This window comes from Podarcis tiliguerta (assembly GCF_965153285.1).
Source record: "Podarcis tiliguerta genome assembly, chromosome: 3".
NCBI classification, from domain to species: Eukaryota; Metazoa; Chordata; class Lepidosauria; order Squamata; family Lacertidae; genus Podarcis; species Podarcis tiliguerta.
In genome coordinates, this window is record NC_139536.1 from 8,435,336 (window position 1) to 8,463,089 (window position 27,754).

The 27,754-nt window shown below is 43.2% G+C and overlaps 2 protein-coding genes across 6 annotated transcripts in view; one reads left to right on the plus strand and one right to left on the minus strand.

The window, feature by feature from the left end:
• PAPOLG (poly(A) polymerase gamma) overlaps positions 1-16,954 on the minus strand; it is a 43,008-nt gene extending 26,054 nt beyond the window's left edge. For 2 of the 4 annotated variants that reach the window (XM_083432611.1, XM_083432613.1), the window contains exons 1-6: positions 14,857-14,940; positions 10,620-10,775; positions 7,780-7,846; positions 3,316-3,397; positions 3,117-3,226; positions 2,410-2,463 (exon numbers count right to left, since the gene is read on the minus strand). In XM_083432611.1, coding sequence (XP_083288737.1) covers positions 2,410-2,463; positions 3,117-3,226; positions 3,316-3,397; positions 7,780-7,846; positions 10,620-10,775; positions 14,857-14,873 — 486 coding nt within the window. In that variant the 5' untranslated portion in view covers positions 14,874-14,940. Of the gene's footprint in view, positions 1-2,409; positions 2,464-3,116; positions 3,227-3,315; positions 3,398-7,779; positions 7,847-10,619; positions 10,776-14,856; positions 14,941-16,919 lie in introns of those variants that run through there. The other 2 variants (XM_083432612.1, XM_083432610.1) reach the window with 1 other exon arrangement.
• Positions 15,833-27,754, plus strand: part of BCL11A (BCL11 transcription factor A) — a 247,535-nt gene continuing 235,613 nt past the window's right edge. For both annotated transcript variants that reach the window (XM_083432586.1, XM_083432584.1), the window contains exons 1-2: positions 15,833-16,665; positions 21,819-21,944. In XM_083432586.1, the coding sequence (XP_083288712.1) occupies positions 21,881-21,944 (64 nt within the window). In that variant the 5' untranslated portion in view covers positions 15,833-16,665; positions 21,819-21,880. The remainder of the gene's footprint in view (positions 16,666-21,818; positions 21,945-27,754) is intronic.

The window sequence follows — 27,754 nt, forward strand, 5'->3', positions numbered from 1 at the left end:
CTCAAGGCAAATCTAAAAAAATGTAGTATAAACACTGACAACTGGGAAACACTGGCCTGCGAGCCCTCCAATTGGAGAACAGCCTTTACCAAAGGTGTCATAGGCTTTGAAGACACTTGAACTCAGGATGCAAAGGAGAAATGTGCTAAGAGGAAGGCACGCTTGGCAAATCCACACCGTGACCAACTCCCGCCCGGAAACCAATGTCCCCACTGTGGAAGAACGTGTGGATCCAGAATTGGCCTCCACAGTCACTTATGTACTCATTGTTAAAACCGTGTCTATGGAAGACAATCTTACTCGGCTACGAGGGATCGCCAAAGAAGACTGTGGGGTTACCAGAACACAGATTCCTGTGGTAAGGCTGGTGAAAGGCACTTTAAAAAATACCATATTATTTTTCGCTCTATAAGACGCACCAGACTACAAGACGCACCTAGTTTTTGGAGGAGGAAAACAAGAAAAAAAATATTCTGAATCTCAGAAGCCAGAACAGCAAGAGGGATCGCTGTGCAGTGAAAGCAGCAATCCCTCTTGCTGTTCTGGCTTCTGGGATAGCTGCGCAGCCTGCATTCGCTCCATAAGACGCACACACATTTCAGGAGGGAAAAAGTGAGTCTTATAGAGCAAAAAATACGGTAGTTGTTATTAAGGTTTTTTGTGTTATAAAGCAAACAGATAAGCAGTGAAACGTGCTTCTATTGTCTCCACTTTCAATTCATAATATTTTTCAGAATTTGTTTGCTTGGTAGCAGCTCTACCAGACCACAACACTTGCCCTTTCAAGTTGGACGATATCTGACAAGGAAACAGTGGGAGAATTTGCTACTATTCAAACCTGTACAAAACGAAAATGCCATACGGAGATAAAATAGGACAATTCTTACCCAAAACAAAATTAATGAATCCATCTAATGGAAGGTGGGCAATAATTAAGACAGATTAAGAAATATTGGAAGGGTTGAAAGAAAACAAGGCTCTGGTCCCAGATGGGCGGACATGGATGTTTCATAAAAAAAAAGTTCTCAGATACTTTTGAATCCATTGAAAAAGACAATGAATGAAATTGTAGGAAAATCTATTCTGGGGACCTGGAAAGAAGCCAATATAGTGTGCTTCTAAAGGAAGGCAAGGACCAATCATCAGTGACTGCATATCGCCCAATATCCTTATTAAACACAGATTATAAAATTTTCATTGGAATATTGGCATAAAGACTGAACAGCATTATAAGCAAAACTAACAGTCCAGATCAGACAAGACTTATATGGGCAAGGAAAATGAGACAGTATTTGTAAAATTATAGATATTATGAATTATGTGGTAAGTAATAAACATGGATTAATACTTTTGTTTCTTGATGTGAAGAAGGCCTTTGACAATGTGCAGTGGCCTTCTCTATTTCAGTTACTGAAATTTCATAATTTTGGAGATAAATGTATAAATCGGTTTCCAGCTTTCTATACTGACCCCAAAGCGAGGGTTTTAGTGACTGTTACATCATCAATAACATTTAGCCCATCTACTGAGGCGTCAATGCACTGTAAATCCAAGGTTTCTATTTGGGGGAAAGCCTCATTTTTTTTACTGCAATCAATATATTTTTGCCTCTTTTACCACTGTCTCTGCCCTTATTCTAGATATCTTTAAAATGAAATCAATTAATTTAGCCATAGCTGCACACTCCCATATTTTATCTCTCCATTCCGTTGTTGAAGATCAGTCTTTTGTATTAGGTATAATTTGGCGCTGTGGGTTAAACCACAGAGCCTAAGACTTCCTGATCAGAAGGTCGGCGGTTTGAATCCCAGTGATGGGGTGAGCTCCCATTGCTCGGTCCCTGCTCCTGCCAACCTAGCAGTTCGAAAGCACGTCAAAGTGCAAGGAGATGAATAGGTACCACTCCGGTGGGAAGGTAAATGGCGTTTCCGTGCGCTGCTCTGGTTCGCCAGAAGCGGCTTAGTCATGCTGGCCACATGACCCGGAAGCTGTACGCCGGCTCCCTTGGCCAATAAAGCAAGATGAGCGCCGCAACCCCAGAGTCGGTCACGACTGGACCTAATGGTCAGGGGTCCCTTTACCTTACTAATGATTAAAGTGCTTTGTTCCTTCTCTGAGTCTTTACATTCTATCCCCCCATCCTCCGGGTTCCTCGCTCCCAACCTTCTAAAGTCAGCCTCATGCTTCCACTGAGCATGCTTAGTCCTCGTTGGACCAATGTGAGTCCCATCTACATTAAATGATTTAACTTGCCATCTATCCTCCCATCAGTTGCAATCCATTTAACCAACTAAAGCACTCATGAAATGCAATCGCATAGGTTCATGGATCATCTAGTTTTGCCCCCAAAACCACCATAAATACTAATTTCTATGGAGGAAAGAGGAAGTAATGATTATTTTTATTTACCTCAATACCATCAAATTCAAACTTGATGACTGGTACATATGCATCTTCTACTGCCTGTAGGGTGGAGAGATTAAGACAGCTTTTACGTCATCCAAGTGACCGCATTTGGAATGAGATGCATTAACAGTATGACATAGAGATGGACCAATGCTCCAATTCTCTAGAAGGCGGATTCATACCACCCAATTATCATGTCAAGCACAATGCTTTTCAATGGAGTCAGCATGCACACGAGTAAATACAGTGGTGCCTTGCAAGACGAAAAGAATCCGCTCCGCGAGTCTCTTCGTCTTGCGGTTTTTTCCGTCTTGCGAAGCAAGCCCATTAGCGGATTAGCGCTATTAGCGGTTTAGCGGCTATTAGTGGCTATTAAAGGCTTAAGGGATTAGCGGATTAGCTGCTAAAAGGCTATTAGTGCCTTAGATCAGCTGATAAGCGGCTTAGATCAGCTGTTAAGTGGCTTAGCGATCAGCTGTTAAGCGGCTTAGGGGCTTGGGAAAAAGGGGGGAGGGGGAAAAAAACCCCAGGAATCGCAAGACATTTTCGTCTTGCGAAGCAAGCCCATAGCAAATTCGTTTTGCGAAGCACCTCCAAAACGTAAAACCCTTTCGTCTAGCGGGTTTTCCGTCTTGCGAGGCATTCGTCTTGCGGGGCACCACTGTATTACACACACCGGCTCGTCCAAGCAAGACAAGAGACTTACTTACTCTTAAGTTCCTGATGCCATCTTTGAGCTTTAGCTTCTCAAAGAACAACTGGAAGAAGTCAGACCTTTCCACATGTCTAGGGGCAACACAGAGAGCATCTATATCAGCACCTGCAAGAAGAAAAGGCCCTCAAATTAGCAGCTTTTAGCAGCTTAAGGCAAACTACTTCCCAGGTTGAGGCGTCTTACAAGAATCATACCTTTTGTGTGGACTCCAAGCCGATAGGAACCAAACGTAAAAATCTTGCCACCACAACGTGATGAGACTGAAGATGGGAGGTTCTGCAGGAAAGTTGGAAACATTTACACCTTGAAAATCTAAGCTACTGGGTTCCGGAGGCATAGGAAGGTCAGGTGGTACCTGGTGCGGAAAATTTCTTGTCAACGCCCCCCCCCCCCCCCAATTATTATTTTTTTTGCCTGCGAAAATAGTTTTACATTATTTCCTATTTTCTTACAAAGGAATGTGGATTATGGGCCTCTGATAACAAGGAGGCGACGGTGGACAGATACTTAAATCTACAGGATGGATTGTGTTTTGGCTCCACTGAATTGAAATGTCAGCCTTCATGGCATATGAAAACAGCCAAGTAAACAGTTATTTTCATGGAGGAGGGTCAAGATATTAACGGATATGCATGAAATTTCAGATATAGCTACATAATCCCTAGTGTAGCAAGATAAGATCTTTGGAGCAGGCATTTTCAAAAAAAAGTTTTTTATGAACCGCCCTAAAGGTAAAGGTAAAGGTACCCCTGCCCGTACGGGCCAGTCTTGACAGACTCTAGGGTTGTGCGCCCATCTCACTCAAGAGGCCGGGGGCCAGCGCTGTCCGGAGACACTTCCGGGTCACATGGCCAGCGTGACATCGCTGCTCTGGCGAGCCAGAGCCACACACGGAACGCCGTTTACCTTTCCGCCAGAGTGGTACCTATTTATCTACTTGCACTTTGAGGTGCTTTCGAACTGCTAGGTTGGCAGGAGCTGGGACCGAGCAACGGGCAGTAATTGTTCCTTGATAATTTGTGACCACCCTCCATGATAGCACCCGGGGCAGACCGCCCCCCATTCCTATGCCCCTGCTGGGTCCCCCCCCCCAAGAAGACTGCTGCAGCATCAAGTGTGCTTGTTTGTTGCACCCAGAAAGGCACAAGAGAATTCTCACACCTGCATGGACAATGCACAGCACCCAAGCTTCTGTGCCGTAAGAGCAGTAACTTCACTGCTGGAGCCAGTGGGCAAACCAGGGGCAAGGGGACGGAGAAAGGAAGAGACAGTAGGAGCGCTCTCTCCCCACCCAAGGACCATCGGTGGCCATGAAACCTTCCTGTGCCTGAGCAAGCTGTTAGAAAAATGCAACCTATGCTGCTGATACAAGTAGTACGACTCATGCAACACATTGGCGACTAATATACAGATAATAATTACCAAAATAATTACACATTCTTTATCATCTCCTGAGAAAAATACAAAACCTTGTGCAAAGCCACAGAAACTTGCTTCTGCCTTCTGGAAGAAGGTATAGGGTTATAAAGGCCAGGACTCGCCGCCTGAAAAACAGTTTCTACGCTAATGCAATTCTGGTTCTAAACGCAGCATAAGGGGTCTCTGTAGTATAGTGTATTTTAAAATGGGGTTTTAGAGTTTTTTAGGGGTTTTTGAATGTTTTATGTAGTTTTTATGTAGTTTTATGTACTTTTGTGGTAGTTTTATGTAGTTTTTATGTCGTTTTATGTCGTTTTTCAATTTCATTGTTCCGCAAGGGACAATGACAATAAAGATATCGTATCGTATCGTACTACCCAGTCGAAGATGAACTTATAATTTCTGATTTCAATGGATTTTTCAAGTGCTTAACTCAGTCTTTTGTTTTCTTTATCTTTTTAGGTAAGTTCATGAAGATGCCAACAAAAGTTCGTTGTCCACAATACCGAGTGATGCTAGTGGAGTTGCAGATGGATGTTAATGAAGTTGTAGACAGGGTGCCAGCATTTTGCACCTGTTTCACCCTGGCAGTCCAAGTAATCAAGAGGCCGCTGTTCGCCCCCGATGGGGCCCTTTTACTGGGGCTTGCAGATAGCACACTCCCAAGGTAGTTTTCCAGCCTTCTTCAGCGGTCTAATCTCAAAGCCTTGATACGTATACAGTGGTACCTCGGGTTAAGTACTTAATTCGTTCCGGAGGTCCGTTATTAACCTGAAACTGTTCTTAACCTGAAGCACCACTTTAGCTAATGGGGCCTCCTGCTGCGGCTGCGCCGCCGGAGCACGAATTCTGTTCTTATCCTGAAGCAAAGTTCTTAACCTGAAGCACTATTTCTGGGTTAGTGGAGTCTGTAACCTGAAGCATATGTAACCTGAAGTGTATGTAACCCGAGGTACCACTGCATTGATATTCAATTTCATAGAGAATACTATTTCTTGGCTTAAGCTTAAGAGACTGATTTGCCTGAGCAAGCAGCAACACACCTGCTTCACCCTCTTCTGTCCATCATCCTGGCTAGGACCAATTGACCTGTGGAGCCTCCTCTCCCAGAATTCTCCTACGCAATGGCCATGGTACAGTGGTACCTCAAGTTACAAACGCCTCAGGTTGCAAACGCTTCAGGTTACAAACTCTGCTAACCTGGAAGAGTTACCTCGAGTTGAGAACTTTGCCCCAGGATGAGAACAGAAATCGTGTGCCGGCGGCACAGCAGCAGGAAGAGGCCCCATTAGTAAAGAAGAAGAGGAGTTTGGATTTGATATCTCGCTTTATCACTACTCGAAGGAGTCTCAAAGCAGCTAACATTATCCTTTCCCTTCTTCCCCCACAACAAACACTCTGTGAGGTGAGTGGGGCTGAGAGACTTCAAGGAAGTGAGACTGGCCCAAGGTCACCCAGCAGCTGCATGTGGAGGAGCGGAGACGCGAACCCGGTTTCCCAGATTACGAGTCCACCGCTCTTAACCACACCACCACACTGGCTCCAGTTAAGAACAGTTTCAGGTTAAGAATGGACCTATGGAACAAATTAAGAGTAGAATGTGTGCTTTTATTTGAAATGCATCTCTGGGTTATTTGTGGGGTATAGGAACTAGAGGTACCACCGTACTTTCAATCTGCATATTTCCTCCATTCTCCCTGTCCTTTGGTCCATTTGAAGCAGGTCTATTAAAATATCTTAAGGCATGAACTCCTTCGAGCACATCAGCAGAAAGGAAGTATACACTCTGACTTTTGTTTCTCCCCCCACCCCACCCCAAAAAAGAGAGAGACAGGAAACCCCTTCTACGGAAAAACCTAGGGTGCTGGGTGCGCACAGGAGGATAGGAAGGGGGGGGGAATCCCAATGCTTGTTGTTGTTGTTGTTTAGTCGTTCAGTCGTGTCCGACTCTTCGTGACCCCATGGACCAGAGCACGCCAGGCACTCCTGTCTTCCATTGCCTCCCGCAGTTTGGTCAAACTCATGTTTGTAGCTTCGAGAACACTGTCCAACTATCTCGTCCTCTGTCATCCCCTTCTCCTTGTGCCCTCCATCTTTCCCAACATCAGGGTCTTTTCCAGGGAGTCTTCTCTTCTCATGAGATGGCCAAAGTATTGGAGCCTCAGCTTCACGATCTGTCCTTCCAGTGAGCACTCAGGGCTGATTTCCTTAAGAATGGATGCGTTTAATCTTCTTGCAGTCCATGGGACTCTCAAGAGTCTCCTCCAGCACCATAATTCAAAAGCGTCAATTCTTCGGCGATCAGCCTTCTTTATGGTCCAGCTCTCACTTCCATACATCACTACTGGGAAAACCATAGCTTTTACTATACGGACCTTTGTTGGCAAGGTGATGTCTCTACTTTTTAAAATGCTGTCTAGGTTTGTCATTGCTTTCCTCCCAAGAAGCAGGCGTCTCTTAATTTCGTGGCTGCTGTCAGCATCTGCAGTGATCAATTTCAATGTAATCCCAATGCAGTAGTGCAATAATTTAGTGGACTACAGTGGTACCTCGGGTTACGGACGCTTCAGGTTACAGGCGCTTCAGGTTACAGACTCCGCTAAGCCAGAAATATAGTGGTACCTCAGATTAAGTACTTAATTCGTTCTGGAGGTCCGTTCTTAACCTGAAACTGTTCTTAACCTGAAGCACCACTTTAGCTAATGGGGCCTCCTGCTGCCGCCGGAGCACGATTTATGTTCTCATCCTGAAGCAAAGTTCTTAACCTGAGGTACTATTTCTGGGTTAGCAGAGTCTGTAACCTGAAGCGTATGTAACCTGATGCGTATGTAACCGGAGGTACCACTGTAGCACCTTGGGTTAAGAACTTTGCTTCCGGATGAGAACAGAAATTGTGTGGCGGCAGCAGGAGGCCCCATTAGCTGAAGTGGTATCTCAGGTTAAGAACAGTTTCAGGTTAAGAATGGACCTCCAGAACGAATTAAGTTCTTAACCTGAGGTACCACTGTACTACCCAGGGCTTGGTGGGGCAGGTGTGGGGGGAGAAGAGGAGAGGTTAGAGAGGGCTCACCCACAGCAATGGATTTGCTGTATACTTGAGGATGTGTGCATCATGGCAGCTGTTAATGGCTCGCCCTTTGCAGAGCCAGAATCTTACAGCAAGAACTACAGAATCCTAGCTACAAAAGGCAAGAAGGAGTAGGCCAATATAAAACTTACGTCTTTGACAAACTTCTTACCTTCTTCTCCGCAACCTCCACAATCCACTCTTTCACCAAATTATTTAGCTTACTGAGAACAACTATCCTGCAATGGGGGGAAAATGTTAAAAAGGGAAGATTTAAAAGTAGTAGTAGAAATTGTGGTAGCTTCAATGTCAATGTTAATGGGTCATAGAATCATAGAGTTGGAAGAGACCACAAGGGCCATCGAGTCCAACCCCCTGCCAAGCAGGAAACACTATCAGAGCACTCCTGACATATGGTTGTCAAGCCTCTGCTTAAAGACCTCCAAAGAAGGAGACTCCACCACACTCCTTGGCAGCAAATTCCACTGTCAAACAGCTCTTACTGTCAGGAAGTTCTTCCTAATGTTTAGGTGGAATCTTCTCTCTTGTAGTTTGGATCCATTGCTCCGTGTCCGCTTCTCTGGAGCAGCAGAAAACAACCTTTCTCCCTCCTCTAGGTGACATCCTTTTATATATTTGAACATGGCTATCGTATCACCCCTTAACCTCCTCTTCTCCAGGCTAAACATGCCCAGCTCCCTTAGCCGTTCCTCATAAGGCATCGTTTCCAGGCCTTTGACCATTTTGGTTGCCCTCCTCTGGACACGTTCCAGTTTGTCAGTGTCCTTCTTGAACTGTGGTGCCCAGAACTGGACACAAAACAACAACACTGTCACTGCCTTGTTAATGGGTCACAGTAACTATTTTGCTTTCAGGTAGCAGCCACTGCCTCCTTCTTCCTGCATTCATCCCCTCAATTCACTCCTTTCCTCATCCCACCTACGACACCTGTCAGTTCAGACATCTGTTGAAGTGGGCCAAGATTGACAAAAGCTACAGTGCAATAATTTGGTTACTCTTCACTGTTTTTGCTGCAGCATATTAACGCGGATAGCCTTCCAGTAATTACCATAAGCTTAGTAATTTGAACAAATATTATGCAATATGGTGGTCCTTTGTTCACTATACGAAGGAAACTAGTCTTAAAGGCAAACTATCCATAGCGTCTTTGCAGATACGGTTATCCTGAACAGCACAGCCTGAAGTATATGCTTCTCTGGGAACAACTGTCTGCGACGGGGAATACAACTTTTGTGCTGTCCCCAAGACATTCTGGATAGGTGGATAATTTGTATGGATTGATAAGAATCACTTGTGTGTTAATGTACTGTCTCACACTCTTATGATTGGTGGTGGTGGATATCATATAGTAGGCATCTCTCGAGAGACAATGGAGTGCGCCTCCAAGGGTCAAAGCACTACACTAGCAGCACCAAAATGACCTCCCCAGGCCGCAAAGTCTGGGCAGTGTGTCTGGAGGTCCTGGGCTGCCCAGACAACAAGACCCCCCCCCTTGGCCTCGCTGATGATGATTATGATAATAATAATAATAATAATAATAATAATAATAAACTTTATTTATAACCTGCCCTTTCTGGTTCAGAAAACAGGGCTCAGGGCGGCTAACAACAAATTTAAAACACTTAATTGTAAAAGCAGCATAAAACACAGTATAAAAACATGCATAACAATAAAATTAAAAATTGAGAAATCAATTTGGGGGAAATCCATCCAATAAGCATTAGATAGTCACCAGGGCTAGCTGGCTGAATTGGTCCTACTTGGGCCAGTGAGAAGGCCAGGGGAGAATGAGATGTGGGGTCTCAGAGCGGGTCATCTTCATAAAAGGAGAGGGGGAGGGAAGAGAAGGGAAATAAAAGATCAGGCTGAATTCAAATTAAAGGCAAGGCAGAATAGCTCTGTCTTACAGGCCCGGCAGAAGGAGGTTAAATTCTGAAGGGCCCTAGTCTCATGGGACAGAGCATTCCACCAGGTCGGAGCCATCACTTAAAAGGCCCTGGTCCAAAGGACAGCAGAGCAATAAGTTTGGCACCAGCTTGGCTGCAGGAGTTGCTGGAAGGAGGCGTACAAGGCGCCGTCCAACAGTCTTAGGGACTCCACTCTGACTTTGTGTAGGGTTTGCTCCTTAGCCCTTTCTTCTCCTGAAGATGTCCCGCAATGCAACAGTTTTAGGATCAATTTTCCTTCTCCTCGATGGGTGACCTTCCCAGGTTGACCAGCCCCATCTGCCCCCACTTTCCTCTACAGTCCATGCTGAAAAGTGGGTTTCTTGACCCACTATTGGTCTTGTCTGCTCAATCTGCTGGAGCCTGTCTTTGCATAGAAGGGAGGTCCCTAACTCCAAGAGTTTGAGACCCATCGGCTACCTCACCTGGTTTAGCCAGCCAGTTGAAGTTGTTCCTGGCATGTGGCTGCCGTTGCATGTTGACAGCTTCAAGAAGCCACAGGTGAGAGCCGAGTGCAGGGAGTGGACCAAAGGTGAACAAACTACCCCAGAAGGAGCATGACGTGTCCCCCACCAGAGGTACTAAAAAGGTAAGGTAAAGGGACCCCTGACCATTAGGCCCAGTCGTGACTGACTCTGGGGTTGTGGCGCTCATCTCGCTTTACTGGCCGAGGGAGCTGGCGTACAGCTTCCAGGTCATGTGGCCAGCATGACTAAGCCGCTTCTGGCGAACCAGAACAGCGCACGGAAATGCCGTTTACCTTCCCGCTGGAGTGGTACCTATTTATCTACTTGCACTTTGACGTGCTTTCCAACTGCTTGGTTGGCAGGAGCTGGGACCGAGCAACGGGAGTTCACCCCGTCACGGGGATTTGAACCGCCAACCTTCTGATCGGCAAGTCCTAGGCTCTGTGGTTTAACCGACAGCGCCACCCGCCTCCACTCCCCCTAACAACCCATACACCCTGGATACCATATTCTATATTTGTCATTATATGTAAAAAGTTTACCGCTTTAGCTGTTACACTGTGCCTGTTTACTCTTACCTGCGACCAAGCTCTTCCTCATCTTCAAATACACCAAAAGGCTTCATGGCTTCAATCAGCTTCTGTGTGTGGATGTAATCTATTTCTCTCGGAGGAGCCAAGCTAATTGGAGCAGTGACCCCGTAGTGCCTTTGCGGCTGGCTCTCCAAATAATTTCTATACAGGAAAAGTCACATTAAACATGATAAAGGGGAGAAGTTATCTCACACAGAAACACACACACTTTTAAAAACTGCATGCATTAAACTGCAGGTATTTAGTAGAAATGATTAACGTCGGTGAGTGTGATGTTGCACATAGAAAAACGAACTTATGATGCACTTTTCTATTTTAGTAAATTTCAAAACTTTCTAGAACTATCAATGCAGGCTTCTAGGAAGTCTACAATTCCCTGACACATCATGTGATTTATTTATTTTTTAAAAAATATTTATTAGAAGTTTTATAGTTACAGAAAGAAAGAATGAGAAAAAAGCAATAAAAAATTTAACAATACATCAAAAATAAAAAGAAAAAGAAAAAAGACAATACATCAAAACAACAAGAAAAACAAAAACATTTAAAAACACATCCAATTTCCATATCTTTATCTTTCATTTACTTGTTTCCTTGACCTCCTCACACCTCCCTTTTTTGTATTCTAGTTCAATTAGCTAATTCAGCTAATTTCTCAATTTTTTGTTCTATAATTTATCTTAACAAATCTAACTTTAAATTTTCCACTTTAGCCCATTAACAATAAGTTTTTGCTTAATTCTTTATAACATTTCTACTAAAACCATATAACTTCATTTTAGCATTCTTCTAACATTCATTAATTTTGAAGTGTTTCTGTAAATATACTTTAAATTTTTTCCAATCTTCTTCCACCGACTCTTCTCCCTGCACATCATGTGATTTAAAAGGAAGTAGCACAGTTTCTTACAGCAAGGAAATGGTACTAACTACCATTTCACCCATGTAAACCATTAGCTAAAGTTTCATTTCTTTATTTCTTTTACTATCGATGTTACAAGACTGCAGAGAAGTTCAGAATGTAACAAAACAAGATTTGGCATAGAACAGGTCCATAACCAACCACAGCAAGTGTACTTCTATTAGAACAGGCACCCCCAAACGTGGCCCTCCAGATGTTTTGGGACTACAACTCCCATCATCCCTAGCTAACAGGACCAGTGGTCAGGGATGATGGGAATTGTAGTCCCAAAAAAACATCTGGAGGGCCACGTTTGGGGGTGCCTGTATTGGAAGTAGGCAGTTTAACATAAAAAGGAGCTTTATTCTAAATACAGTCGTACCTTGGATCCTGAACTCCTTGCGAGTCGAACGTTTTGGTTCCCAAACCCCACCAATCCAGAAGTGAGTGTTCTGGTTTGCGAACGTTCTTTGGAACCTGAACATTCAATGTTTCCTACAGCCAATCGGAAGCCGTGCTGTAGTTCCCAAACGTTTTGTAAGTCGAACAGACTTCCGGAACAGATTCCGTTCAACTTCCGAGGTACCACTGTATCAGCCCCAAATCTATCAACGTGCATTCATTATCCAGAGCCACACTTGCAGAAAAACAACAGTACTATCTTGAAGGCTCTATCAATATTGCTTTCTGATTTCATGGACTGCCAAATGCTTGGGTAATCCATCTCACTGCCTTTTCTCCAAAGCCACTCTCTAATGGACTGTGTATATCAGCGATAGGGCACTGGTGATCAGATGTTGTTGAACTACAACTCCCATCAGCCCCCACAGGCATGGGCAACTGTCAGGGATGATGGAATTTGTAGTCCTACACCAGATAGAGGGAGCCACAGGTTCCTCATCCCTGATACACAAGGATTTGTGCTGTGGTGGTATTGCTGCCGCTGCTATTGCTTTTACCGTGGTTTTTATCTGCTCCTCTTTTTATAAATGGTTATTCCTGTTTTTGTACACCCTTGTCCTGGGATTGCTTTTGTGATGAAGGACATTTTTAAAATATTTTAAAGCAAATAAACTAACAGTACCAACAGCATTTGCTTTGAGATAAAGCACTTTCTAAGTTAGGCTCCCAACTAAAGTTAACCCCGATAAAACCAACGAGTACCTTACTTTTTATTTTAAAAGATGGAACCACAGACCAATCCTGGCTTAACCAAACTCCTTTTCCTTTTCTGAGCTCTTCCGACCCCCTTTTGAAAGGCGCATTTTATTGGGATAGGTAGGAAAGCATGAAGAAGTTTCTTCATTTTATTAGTACACCATAATATTATATTGATATTGGCAATTTAAAACTAATACAGTGGTACCTTGGGTTACATACGCTTCAGGTTACAGACTCCACTAACCCAGAAATAGTACCTCAGGTTAAGAACTTTACCTCAGGATGAGAACAGAAATTGTGCGGTGGCGGGAGGCCCCATTAGCTAAAGTGGTGCTTCAGGTTAAGAACAGCTTCAGGTTAAGAACGGACCTCCAGAACGAATTAAGTACGTAACCCGAGGTACCACTGTACAAGTTACGATTGCCCCATCTGGGGCAACCCAGCCAGATAAATAAATAAATAAAAATACTTAACATACCAACCGCGTCACAGATAACCCAGGTCTACCCCTCCAACATAATGCCTCCCCCGCCACCCTGAATAAATCCTGGCTACGCCCATGCTGCCTGGTCCTTCGGTGACCAAGTAAAATACTTTAAGGGATGGAGCATTTGTAGAGGTGTGAGTCAGGACCTTAGCAAAACTCCCCTCTTCCCCACAAATCCTGTGGTGCTCCACTCCCAGGCATCCAACTGTATGGGGGTGGTCTTTTTCACTTATGGGAGCACACCTTTTTGAAGGGCCCTCTATATAAAATATGCACATCCGGGAGCAGACTGGGTGAGAATCTCTTTCTCCTTTGTGTACCATTTTAAAACACCACCATTCTGGGAGGCAGTATGCCTTTGAATGCCAGTTGCTGCGAACCTTAGGAGAGTTGACTTGCTGCTATGCTCATGTTCGGGTTATAGGCTTTGTTAAGTTGAGGGTGAACATTTCAGACAACACAGCAATTCTTCAAACAGCTCTTGTTTATTCACAGGCCAGAACAGAACTGAAGGGTTCAGTCAGCCTGCTTATATAGAGCTCCACTAGAACGCAACAGTAACCATTTTCTGTAACTATCCAATCACTGAACGTCACTTTCGACCCCTTATTTGCATATGTGGACCTGAACTATCTACGGTATCCCCCTGCTGGCCCAGGGTGAGAACTTCAGTACATAACAGGCTTCCCACTGTGAGAATATGTTGTATTTTAATTTTGTTTTTAAGTTGTAATCATTCAACTTGTTTTTATTATTGCTTGTAAGCCGCTCTGAGCCCGGCCTTGGCTGGGGAGAGCGGGGTATAAATAAAAATTATTATTATTATTATTAATAGGGAGATGGAATAGATGGGCCTTTGGTCAAACCCTGCAAGCTCTCCTCACCTGCAATTCCCAGTAAATGGTAGTCAGAGGCATGAATTTGTCTTAACCCCTTTTAGCCTGGTGGTCAACAAACACAACACTGTGTGAAATTCAGGCGTTTTAACTATGTACTTTTGGAGTTGTTATACTTCATCTTGTCTGCCCTGAAGAAGAGACATGGGGGAACAGTGGAGATGGGGTTCTTGTTTTTACCTGTAAGCCCAGTCAGGGAAAAGGGCGGGGTGCGAATTAATATATAATAGTAGTAATAATTAACACAAAAAACTCACCCTCTTGCCAACTTTGCATCTGGCAATACCAATTCAGGCATGCAAAAGCACATACCACAGTATTCATTATTGTTACGATTTATTAAATATCCACGCCGCCCTTCATCCGAGGGTCACAGGGCGGCTTACAAAACAAAAGCACAAAAGCACGTACCATCGGAACTAGGAGCAGCAGCAAGACGTGCTTCCAGCCTTTTCTAACCGCAGTTAAGGCTGTTTGGCTGCAATTAACTAATTACAGCTCCTCTTCTTTCTCTCTGGAAGCTGCACCGGCCCAGAGAGAGCTAAAAACGGGTGCAGTAAAAGCAAATTCCCCCAAGGACGCCAAGTTTCAAATAATAAATAACAGTATTTATTATTATTAAAAGCAAACTGGACGTGGAGAGCGAGAAGCATTCGCCTGCCCATCCCACGTCTAGAGAAGCTGCTGGTTCCTGGACAATGAATGAACTGAATGAATGAATAATGCAGCTGTAGCTGTAGCAGCAGCAGCAGCAGCAGGACCACGCCCACCCCTTACCCGCAAGTCTCCTTCATAGCCACCGCCAGCGCGAGCTCCGGGCACACCTCCTGCTTCCAGCGCGCGACGCAGCCACCTGCAGCCAAGCCACGCCCACTCCCTCCGCCCTCTTATATAAGGAGCGCAGCCGCCGCCGCTGCCGCACCCCCTGCCGTCGCTACGTGGCATGACAACCGCCTCGCTTCTACGCCAAAGCCCCACCCCCCCCCAGCGCTCTCGCGACCCTGGCCGGGTGTTTTCCCACGAGCCTTTGCGCGGCGGCGGGAGAGTCTATAACGGCTTTTCCCGCCTTTTTCTCTCCTCTTTTCTCCTCACGAAGCGCTGCGTGAGGGTAGAATGGAAATACATATGCAATAGTAGTATAGTATAGTAGTAGTATAGTAGTAACAATAAAAAGTAGTAACAATAAAAGAAGGTTAAAGTAACAAAATCGCAGCGTGTGAAACTAACCACATTCTCCTCACGCCACCATGGAAAGCGGAGTCTGTTTTTGTCGCTTTTGTTAAGCAAAGACGAGCCGGGAAACGATTGATTTTTTTAGGTTGGGCCATTAGGGAAAGTGTTGTGGTGACGTGTGTGGGGTTTTTTTGGCGCTGCTGCTGCTTATCGTTGCAAGAGAAAAGTTTTAAAAATTAATAGAGCTGGTGTTGAAAACAGAAATTGGACGCTTGAAAATGTGTCCCAGCCCTCAGAAATATCGCCCCTGTTCCTACAGTCCGTTTACTATTAACATCATCACCATCTTAAATCCTTGGTATCTTCCTCTGTTTTGCTGCTGTTTAAATATGGCTGTTGAGAACAGCACTGGGATCCTTTGGAAGGTTGGTGTGCCATGATACAAAAAAGGCAAATTACAAATAAATGTTTTAGTTGGCGCTTAGAAATGGTGCTGTGCGACCAACTGGCTTCCAGCTTATACAAGAAAAACCCTGTGCCAGATTTTCTTCATTTGTATTTATTTAAAACTCCTTCCTATTTTTCAAACCCCACACTAAAAAATAATAAAGGCTCCCAGAGCAGCTTACAGATCACGAAAAAAAGAGGAGAAGAAAGCCTCAGGTTTACAATCTTAAAAAGGACACCAAAATGATTTTGCCATTTTGGGGGAAATGGCTAACAACTCCCTTTTTAAGCTCACTGGGCAAATGCAACTTCCAGAGGAAGTTTGTTGAAAAAAACAAACAAACAAACAAAAAACCCACCTAGAAAGACTTGCAAGAACTAGTTTGTTGCAGCAAAAAACAAGAAAGAGGCATCTTCAAGGACTCAAAACACATTTTTATGGCGTAAGCCATTGTGCGCCAGAGTTGGCTTTCTCCGATGTGTGCAAGGATTATTATTATTATTATTATTAATTTATTCACTGTCCTTCATTTGAGGATCACAGGGCGGTTTACAATATAAGGTTATAAAGGTAAAAGGTAAAGGACCCATGGACGGTTAAGTCCTGTCAAAGGTGACTATGAGGTTGCAGCGCTCATCTCGCTTTCAGGTCGAGGGAGTCAGCATTTGTCCACAGACATCTTTCCAGGTCATGTGGCCAGCATGAATAAACCGCTTCTGGTGCAACAGAACACCGTGACGGAAATCAGAGCTCCGGGAAATGCCGTTTACCTTCCTGCTGCAGTGGTACCTATTTATCTACTTGCACTGGTGTGCTTTCGAACTGCTAGGTTGGCAGAAGCTGGGACCGAGCAACGGAAGCTCACCCTGTCACGGGGATTCGAACTGCCGACCTTCTGACTGGCAATCCCCAGAGGCTCAGTGGTTTAGACCACAACACCACCCACATCCCATAAGGTTATACTGGTATGTATTTGCTGCATGGTTCACACCCACACCCCTTCCATTTTTATCCTTACAACAATCCTACAAGGTAGGCTAGGCTGGAAGAGAGTAGCTAGTACAGTGGCTATATGTCTTAACTCCACAGAAGACCTGGAGTTTTCCTCCATGTTCACATACTTTGTCTAGAGATTCTCTGGGTCCGTGTTTGGTTCTGGTTGTGGGTCAATTATACCAGTAGCTGGCAGACAGGTTAACATGGTTTGACTGCCACAGACTTTAAAATGTATTGTTGCATGCCACCCCAATCTCTGAGTGGGTACAAGATTCCAGGGGTTGCAGGCACTTTCCAGTTTCTTTGAAATGACGGACAGCAGAGACTGTGGTTTCTTTGTGATATATGGTTTTATTTACTCATAAATGCAACTTGATCCTTTGATAGAAGCATTAGAAGGGTTAGAACACCCTAGAAGGTCCCAAGTCATATAAATAGGATGCAGGGGGCACAGGGCTGCCCTGAGACATTTTGTTGCCTGAGGTGAAGGACCAGGATGGTGCCCTCCCATATAGAAGCTGAGCAGATTGGCCGCCGAAGCTCACTTCAACACAAGGAACGGGACAGTCCTTCAGTGCATCTGAGGATAGCAGGCTGTATTAGGAGGCTCGGGATGTGCCATGCAGGACATACACAGTTTTTACCTTGCAAGATAAAAGTGACCTCACCATGGGCTCATTTGGGAGGAAGGGCAGGGTATAAGTTTGATTAAAAAGTAAGCTGTACTTCTTGCTATGGCTTCTGTATATATGCCCTGAATGAATTTTTGCCACATGTATTTGGGCAAGTGGTGGGGTTGGTTAATTGATCCCTCCAGCAGAGACAGAGGCAGATGGATATACAGTATAATCCAAGCAGCACACTTTTTAATTGCTACATTGTAATGTTTGCATCCCACTCCTCTGAGGAGTAAACAGTGGCGTGTTTTACCCTCACAACAGCTCTATGTGAGGTACATTAGCCCCAGACAGTGATTTGTCCAAGGCCACCCACTGGGCTTCATAGTTGAGTGGGGATTTGAATCTGGTTTCCTTACATTTACATTCAATACCCAACACGTTGGAATGGCTCCACACTTTACATGGCAATCATGCTTGCTGCAGGAGGTACACCGGCATTTCCTAAAGCAAGCATGTAAAGAGAGAATGACAATTGTATATATGCCCTTAAACATCTTTGTTCATGTGGGGCTCCCAGACACATATGCATAGGTATGTAAGGATGCCCATCTGTTGTTTACACTTTATGAATTCTTTGCATGAATGCAAATATGTAAGTGTCACAGTCATTTAAAATGTTCAATGGCCCTTTACCATTGGAGCCATGTTGGTTCCCTATCCTTTTGTTTTATTCAACATGCCCCTTCCCTAAGGCATAGGTTGGGAAACAATTACTTAATAATATGTAAAATACAAAGTTATTCTCTTTTGTATCTCTGCATTTATATAACATAAAATGGGAGGAATTGTAGCCTGAGAGCCCCCCTCCCAATGATTACAACCCCAGAGCACCCACCAATTATATTCTGGCTCTGATTGCTTGCATTGAGTCCCCAGTGAAATACTGTCATTAGACTGGACAGTCCATCCGCGCCATTTCACTCCAAATTGAAGCCCAGATTAATTGTGGTACTGGCGAGCTCTCAAAACAGTTTAGGAACGAGAAACTAACCATTAACACAGTGAAGCCACACTAATCACACTAGCCTTGATGCGGTCTCTTTCTTTGATCAGCTCACTCTCTCTCAGCAGGCCCCAAAATAGCCCCAGGGTACAAGAGTGCTTCCATTGCAATCATGTTAATTTTGCTTTTAGTTTGTCTTTAGCTGTTGGAGATTAATGAATAAAAGTGGTGTTTAAATTTACAACCAGGCTTGTTCTGATAGCTCAGTGGTATCATCGCCCCTGGTTTTTCAACTTTGATTATCTGAGCCAGTCATCTACAAAAAAAGAAAGAAATGTCTTTTCTATCTAGAGCAAGACAACACACAAACCTGATGGGATGCCAGAAGTATAGAGGTGTGAGGGGTGAAAAGATAGGCAATGCCGATCTCTTGAGATGGCTTAGTGTCCTACATTTCTGCTAACTGTATTATGAAGTAACCTATTTACAGTCATTTGTCTTCTAGATTAAATATATATTGACAAACAATGGGTAGCTTTTTCATTCATCACATTAGTGGAGCAAAACAAGTAGGACAGCAGAATGCTTACTGCAAGCAAAGCTAATCATGGATATTTAATTGAACCATTTTAATTATTAACTGTAGAGTTTGAGAAGTGGTTACTAATGCTGCATTGGAGCCCCCTTTTACCTGCCCAATTTCAGTTTTTAGAATAGTTATGACAAACAACAGAACACTGCTGCATTCACATGTTACACTAAGCTATGAAGCTTAGTTTATTAAGCCATACTGTACTACGCACAAGCTGCACGTTAGTGGATGCAGCCTGCGTGCTCCCACTTTTCTCCTCCTATTGTATGAGCAGGTAAGCAAACCACGGAGGGGCTTAGTGTCTGAACCCAGGACTATAGTTTGGCCTGGTAGGTTTGCACATAACACTGCCAACAGGTCATGATCTGGAGTCGTGGTTTTTATTGGCTTATGAATCATGGATATTTTAACTATGGCTTGGCTTTATGTCTGAACCCAGCACCCTTAATTCTGGTTTATTTTGCCCCTTCAGATTCTCACCAGAGGATAGATGACAGGAATTAGGCTATCCCTGTTCAGAAAGTGGTTGAGCTGGGCCACCATTCAAAGCTAATGGAAGGCTAATGGAAGCCACCTGGACTTCAAGCGACAGCAAGGGTTCCAGAAGTACCCCCAAGCTGTACCCACTCCTTCAAAGGGAGTGTAAGTTCATCAAGAGCCGGCAACCTTCCAAGAGCAGGGAACCACCCACTAACAGGGCCTCAGTCTTATCTGGATTGAGTTTCAGTTCATTGGCTCTCCTCCACTCCATTACTAAGGCAAGACACAGGTTCAGCACATTCACTGCCACACCAGCAGATGTAAAAGAGAACTGTGTGTCATCAGTGCATTGCTAAAAATGTACTAAAATCTCCATATGACCCCACTCAGTGGTTTAATGTACAGGGTGAATCCTTAGAAGAGCCCCCATGAATACAGAGTACGCATGTTACACGGGGGCTCTTTTAAAAGACTCACCCTGTATATGTTAAACAGCACGAGGGATAAAATTGAACCCCACACTTTACTAATCTACTCAAATTGTGAGATTCCATGGATCTTTAGACCACATGTATTCTACTTGTGAACTGATGCTGTAATTGACACAGTTCACTCAATCTACTAAGGTGAGAATCTCCATTTTCTCATATAAAGCAAGATTCTATCCTCATGATGGCCCTTCAGTCATAACATAAGGCCTATTCACCATATCACAGGCCTAAATCCCTGTCAAAGCAGTATACTATAGTAATGGTAAAGGTACCCCTGCCCGTACGACCCGGTCTTGACAGACTCTAGGGTTGTGCGCCCATCTCACTCAAAGAGGCCAAGGGCCAGCGCTGTCCGCAGACACTTCCGGGTCACGTGGCCAGCGTGACATCGCTGCTCTGGCGAGCCAGAGCCGCACACGGAAACGCCGTTTACCTTCCCGCTAGTAAGCGGTCCCTATTTATCTACTTGCACCCAGGGGTGCTTTCGAATTGCTAGGTTGGCAGGCGCTGGGACCGAACAGCAGGAGCGCACCCCGCCGCGGGGATTCGAACCGCCGACCTTTCGATCGGCAAGCCCTAGGCACTGAGGCTTTAACCCACAGCGCCACCCGCGTCCCTTTTCAGTATACTATAGTACCTAGACTCCAATTCAGCAGCTGCCCCTTCAAGCTGTCAAAAAACAAAACAAAAAAATGCTTACTTGGCTTAGTGGCAGAGGAATATAAAAGTACCTTTTTATTTTAGAAATCAGGAACAGTCAAGGTTTTTTGTGTTTTTTTTAGGGAAACGTTTAACAAGGAGAGCCTTGTGTGACAGCATTACTTACCATGAAATGCTGTCCTAGCTTGTTGGTTTCATTATTAGTTCAGGCATGGCCAAGGGCCTGGTGCTCAGCATTAAAGTTGGACAGTAATACTCTGATAAAGGATATTGTTAACGTGCCTAGGAGTAGCCTTGGTCATGAATTCATTAGCTTCATGCAGAGATTGCATGCAATTCTGATTGCTGCTTGCAGAGAAACTTTAAAGGCAGGGGTGGCTGATAATTATCGGAGCACCCTGAACTGTGTGAGTAAAGTGAACTGGGGGAACTTAGTCAACGGAATGGCCAACTTGTTTTGTCTCACTGAGAGTTGGGGAACCACATGCAAAGGAGGATGGGACTCTCATAAGCAACATATAGAACAGAGATGGGCAGACTTTAGGCTTGTCATTACTCCTTTGTTTTTGACTAGAGATCTAACAACCAGTCAGGTGCAAAAGACAGACAGTTAGAATGAACAATAGAATGAAATTCTGAGGCTCAGACTATATTTTCATTACCAGAACTGAACTGAGCTAACAGTTCTTTGACACAAAAGTTCACTTCTGGATAGCTTTCCATGGCAGCCGTCTAATTTAGATTGGGAAAATTATATTGTTCCAATTGTTAACCAAATGGGAGTCAGAAACCTTGCCAGCCTCCTGTAAATCACCCAGAGGGCCACTAGTAGATTCTGACCACCTTCTGATCCAAGAGAGAATTTCAGTAATAAGTGTGTATTTCTTCACTCTTGTGGGACCAGATGTATCTACCAAAAACCCCTCTCCAACATTGTGACCAAAGATACAGTAGTTTTGACCTCCCTGCCCCAGCTGGGACTCACCCTGGGGAATTGAGCTGCAGCTAATCAGCAATTTTAAAAATACAAACCCTATGTCATTAACATCATTTTACAGTTGGCAGTTAGTTTTGCTAGAGGGTTAGTCTAGGGCAGAGCACAAAATGCAAAAAGCCAAGACTGATTTTACAGATACCCTTCAAAGGACTTCACAGCCTCTCCCACTGTTAGTGTGAAGAAGCAAAATGTGGTTTTAAATGTACTTGTATCAGATTTTTGAACTGACTATGCAAGTTAGTAAATGGTTGTAATAATTGCACCTCTTCTTTCCTGCAGTTTTAGTGTCACCTGTTAAAAAGGGCCTAGGCCTCGAAACCTAAAGGACTATCTTCTACAACATGAATATACTCAAACTGTGTTCATCATCTGAAGCTCTCCTCCGCATCCCTCTAGCATTTGAAGGTAGGTGGACAATAACCAGAAAGAGGGCCTTTTCTGCTTAGGGAATGCTTTATCCAGGGAAGTTTGCCTAGGGCCAAGTGTGTTGTCTTTTCAGTGCCATGCAAACACACTTTTATTTACACAGGTTTTGTAGTCTGGAATGTGTGTTTCATGAAGATTTCCCCTCCTGCTCTTCTGAATTTTTAAGGTTATGCTTTGTGCTTATTTTATTGTGATTTTATATCAATATTTCTGATTTTTAAAATTATTTTATTATAAACCACCCCGATAGTTTGGCTGAAGGGTGGCCTAAATGTATTTCAAATAAATAAAATAATGTGTTCTATTTGAAACACATTTTTATTTCCTCGCTCTGTTTTCCATCATAGGGTTAAACACATTGGTAAATATCTTTTAAAGCATTTTAACCTCTCCTATATGAATGGAAATGTTTCCTTGGACACTTAACTGGTGACAAACCTTTAAAATTTGCCAAACTATGTCAGTTAGTTTTACCCAGGCATGCTTGGAAAGGCTGATGGATACTTGAATAAACTGTAAATGTTATTTTCTTTTTCTTCTCCTACATCATTTACAGCCAATAGTGTAAGCATATGTTTGGGCTTCCCTGCAAGAGATACTGGAGGAAAGACTTTGTACTTCTCCTCCCCACAATTTCAACCTTGCAGATTTCCTGAGTCCTGGATTTCAGATATCCAATCTTAAACAAAAAACTAAAGTACCCCCTTGGTACAATCTCTGCCTGTGATAGTACAATCAAAGAGGAAGTGTTCACTTAATAATTTGAGAACATGCACCTTGCTTTCAAACAGTCAATTGCTCTTCTTTCTAATAAGCCTTTTAAAAAATTGGTTGGTATGTGTCTGTAGATAAGGTTTTCTGCTTTTGAAGTGTTCTGTTTTCCTGGAGGAGGTCTTGTTTAATCGATGAGAATTAGATAGACTATAGCCCCTTGGGGTGGCTCCATTCACTCTTCAAAGACAAGTTGCTAACAACTCAGCACTGTACTATTTTATGAAGCCATATTTCATTCTTAGCCATTTATTTAGAGAACAGCACTAATTAATTGGTGTTGAGTTGCTTTTAATTATGCCCTGCTCTTAGTAAGCTTTGGGGATCTGTTTATTGTTGGCAGTGAGGCTTGGGATGGGTAGGGGTTCAAAAAGTCTGTGTTTAGCATTTTGCTTTTCTACATTCTTCTGGATTCATTAAATACCCTGAGAAAATTACCAAGCTTTTTTCTTCTTCACAGAAATAAAAACAGTTCCTAGACTGAATCCACACATTCAGCAAAGGAAATGTCATAGAACTGTAGAGTTGGAAGGGACCCTGAGAGTCATCTAGTCCAACCCCCTACGATGCAGGAATCTCAACTAAAGTATCCATGACAGTTGTTGAGAGATATCTGTGTAGCCAGAGGCATTTCAATGGGGCAGTATGCATAGGACTATCTGGATACCACCTATCAATACGAACACAGTCACAACAACTCCATTTTGGAGCAAGTGTTTTCCTCTTCCTTTGCTTACTGGGGCATTTTGGCATCCCCAGTTGTTGGAGTGTAGTACTGGGTGTTTGTGTATGAGTGTGTCTTAATTGTGCCATTCTCTTGCCTGTTATGGTTCAAAGAAGGAAATAATAATAAAATCATAGAATTGTAGAGTTGGAAGAGATCCTGAGGGTCATCAATCCAGCCCCTTGCAATGCAGGAATCTCAACTACAGCATCAATTACAAATGGCCATCCAACCTGTGCTTAAAAACCCCCAAGGAAGAAGAGTTCACCACTTTCTGAGGGAGTCTGTTACACTGTCAAACAGGTCTTACTGTCTGAAAGTTCTTCCTGATGTTTAGTCAGAATCACCTTTCTTCACTTGAAGCCATTGGTTCGGGTCCTACCCTCTGCAACAGGAGAAAACAAACTTGCTCCATCTTCCATGTTACAGCCCTTGAGATACTTGAAGATGGCTTCCATATCTCCTCTCAGTCTCCTCTATATCGGGCTAAACATATCCAGCTCCCTCAACTATTCATCATAAGGCTTGGTTTCCAGACCCTTTGATCATCTTGGTCTCCCTCCTCTGCACATATTCCAGCTTTTCAATATTATTCTTAAATGGGAGCACCCAAAACTGGACACAATATTCCAGGTGTGGTCTGACCAAGGCAGAATAGAGTGGTACTATTACTTCCTTTGATCTGGACACTGTATTTCCATTGATGCAGCCTAGAATAGAATTAGTTTTTTTGACTGCTGCATCAGACTGTTGACTAATATTAAGCCTGTGCAACTGGTTCGCTCTGTCTAAGTGTAGAACCTTACATTTGTCCCTATTGAATTTCATTTTGTTCATTTGGGTCCAGTTCTCCATTCTGTTACGGTAATCTTGAATCCTGATTCTGTCTTCTGTGGCATTACCTACCCCTCCCAGTTTGGTGTCATCTGCAAATTGGATGGGCATTCCCTCAATTTCTTCGTCCTAGTCATTTAAGAGTCAGCAATGTTCTCAAGTTCTTAAGAGTCTTGTGGAGACAGGCTGCTTTGTGCAAACCTCTGCCTTTATGTGCAAAATGTTTTTTCCCCATATTGTTATGATAATGATCTCATGGCAGTTTACAACATAAAAATACAAGATAAAAAAACACGAAACACATAATAAAAACAAAAACCAATAACATCCCCTTCCCCCTCAATAGCTTCACTTCCCAAGAGTTGTCCCTTTTGAGTTCTTAAGTGTGCACAAAATTGACCAGGGAGATACAACCCCATGTTATACACAATTTTCTGAGTTGCAGTCTTGCTGTGTGGGGTTTATATTAAGGTGGTGATATGCTGTGACTTGATGGGGCACTGAGTTACACCATATCATATGTTTTGTCACAGTTATAATGGCAGTGGTTGCTGATACAGGGTGGCTTTCCCTCCCATTGATGTCAATGTGGCAATGACCTCCCTGTTATACAAAAAGTTAATAAATGTCTCTTTTGGTTCCAACCAAAGGCTTTGTTGGAAACTTAACTGGAATGCCCTGTTTGAAGAAGAACTGTTCAATGGGTTATGGGCTGAAGGCTCTTTACAAGTCATTGTCAGCTCAGATGAAGGAGCTTTTGCTAAAAGTGGCCCACGGCTGGGAACTTATCCTGAGAAAGCTCTGTTTCATACAACCAGGCAATTGACCCATGTGTTGGAGAGGATACTTGTATATAGATGTGGATAGAGGTATAAAAAACAAATAACTCATTTCATACCTATTAATGGTGGCAAGAGCAACTGTGGCAAAATTATGTGGAAGACATTTGATTTAGAATACTTAGATTACTGGTATTCAAAAGTCTAGCAAATTGCTGTTCTAGAAAAGATTTCCCACAAGCTGAAAGTGGCAAGAAGATATACTGCAGGATACTGATTCCTCCCACCCCCTAGTATGGCATGATTTTATTTTATTTAAAAACGAAGTAGTGCTTGCCCATATATTTATTTCAAGGTGTGGATTTTGTGAGATCACCCAAACCCAATTTTTGTGGATATATGAAATTACAAGCAATTCTGGTAATTCTGGTGGATATTGATATTGGATTGTTCTGCAGGATAATTGATATAATATGCAAAAGATGGAAATTATTTGGATTCAACATTGGTAATTTAACAGCTGTCCAATAAATGATTAGTTTTTGTGCTTATTTCCTATCTGTCCTTGTAGATAAGGATTACATTTTCTTGGTGAGAGAAAAAAGTTAACGCTCATTGGTAAAGGAATCTTTTTGATAGTGGCTGGATGAGACTGAGAAAAATAATGATAAGCCAAGTCTAATTTCAGCTACGTGGAGTTCATTCATGATAAAAGTGTTTCTAGAAACCAATTCTTTGTTTCTGTAAGAAAAAAAAAGACCCCTAAAATTATAATTTTTGATGAAGAATGAGAGCAGACATTTCTGAGCCCATCATAAATCCCAGAGCTGATAGAATACACATTGAGAATATTACACACACACACACACACACACACACACACACTTCTGAACTTGCTGCCAGTACAATAATCTTAGAGTCAAAGAGTAATCTACCCCTAAGTGTCTTAATAATGAAAATAGTTGTCCGATAAGCATAACACTGGATGCCTAGTGCTAGAGTAAGGAATATGTTGAAAGGATTTAAATTAAATTAGTTTTTTTTTTTAAAAAAAAAAGCTTATCTTGATTGACATTGTTGAATGAAACTCTGTTTTATGATTTAATGCTAACAAAAATTTGTGGAAAGAAAGGCACTCTTTAGGGAAAAGTAGAAGAAAACAATTACCTCAGTGCAAAAAGCTATTTATTTATTTATTTATTTATTTATTGTTTAGTATATTTATTTGTCACTTATTCTAAAAATGACTCCAACTTACAATGTGAAAACAAACTTTAAAACCATGTATAAGAACAAGAAAAAAGTAAGAACTTAAAATGCTCATCCAAAATATGTATAAAAGAGCTGATTCAATTGAACCCATCCTACTAAAAATGATGAGCAGAAGAAGAGTCTGCAAACATACCTAAGTAAAGGTAAAGGGGCCCCTGATCGTTAGGTCCAGTCACGGACGACTCTGGGGTTGCGGCGCTCATCTCGCTTTATTAGCCAAGGGAGCCTGCATACAGCTTCTGGGTCATGTGGCATGACTAAGCTGCTTCTTGCGAACCAGAACAGCACACAGAAACGCTGTTTACCTTCCCTCTGGAGTGGTACCTATTTATCTACTTGCACTTTGACGTGCTTTCGAACTGCTAGGTTGGCAGGAGCAGGGACCGAGCAACGGTAGCTCACCCCGTCACGGGGTTCAAACCACCGACCTTCTGATTCGCAAGCCCTAGGCTCTGTGGTTTAACCCACAGCGCCACCCACATGCCTTAAACATACCTAAGTACCCTCCAAATTAGGACCAATACTGGGGCTTTAAAATGTTTTTGTCTGGTGCCTAAAGGCAACAAATGATGATGCCAGGTGTACCTCTTTGGGGAGAGCATTCCACAAATGAGGAGCCACCATTGAGGCAGCTCCCCCCAAAAAAACCCATTCAATATCACATTTATAAAGGGACTCCATTTATAAAGCGATTCCAGTGGGTTCCACTGATAGATTCACACAAGTATCATAACTGCATGAGGACATTAATGCATTTAGGGAAGATGTGGAATCTACAGCTGATATGCCCTCATTTCCCTGACACATTCATGATCCCCATTTTGAATGCTTAGAAGGGTTACTTCCATGAGATCTGTTGAGCACCTTTCTAAGACAATTCTAAAAGGTAAAAAATGGACATTTTCTGACTAGTGGTCATAATGTAAGGTTACCAGATTTTTTCCCCAATGAATCCGGGGACACTTTTCAACTACAATGGATTTTGTATGGGGACTGATTTGTAAATCCAGGGACTGTCCCCGGGAAACGGGGACGTCTGGTAACCTTATCATAATGTGTTATGCAAAATCTCCCTTGTTACAGTAGCCAGCACTTAAAGTAGCATGCAAGCCAAGGCTCACACACTTTTTTTATTTGTTGCATTTTTATCTAATCCTTTTATCTAAGGAGCTCCAGGCGGCATACATGGTTCTTCCCCTCCTCATTTAATCCCTGCAACAAACCTGTGAGGTAGATTTGGCTGAGAGACAGTGACTGGCCCAAGGTAACACAGTGTGCTTCATGGCTGAGTGGGGATTGGAACCCTGGTCTCCCAGGTCCTAATGTGGCTATACCACACTGGCTCTCATAATGGAATGTACGGGTGTGGGACATCCATATCCACATGTTTGAACCAGCCTCAGCCTGTG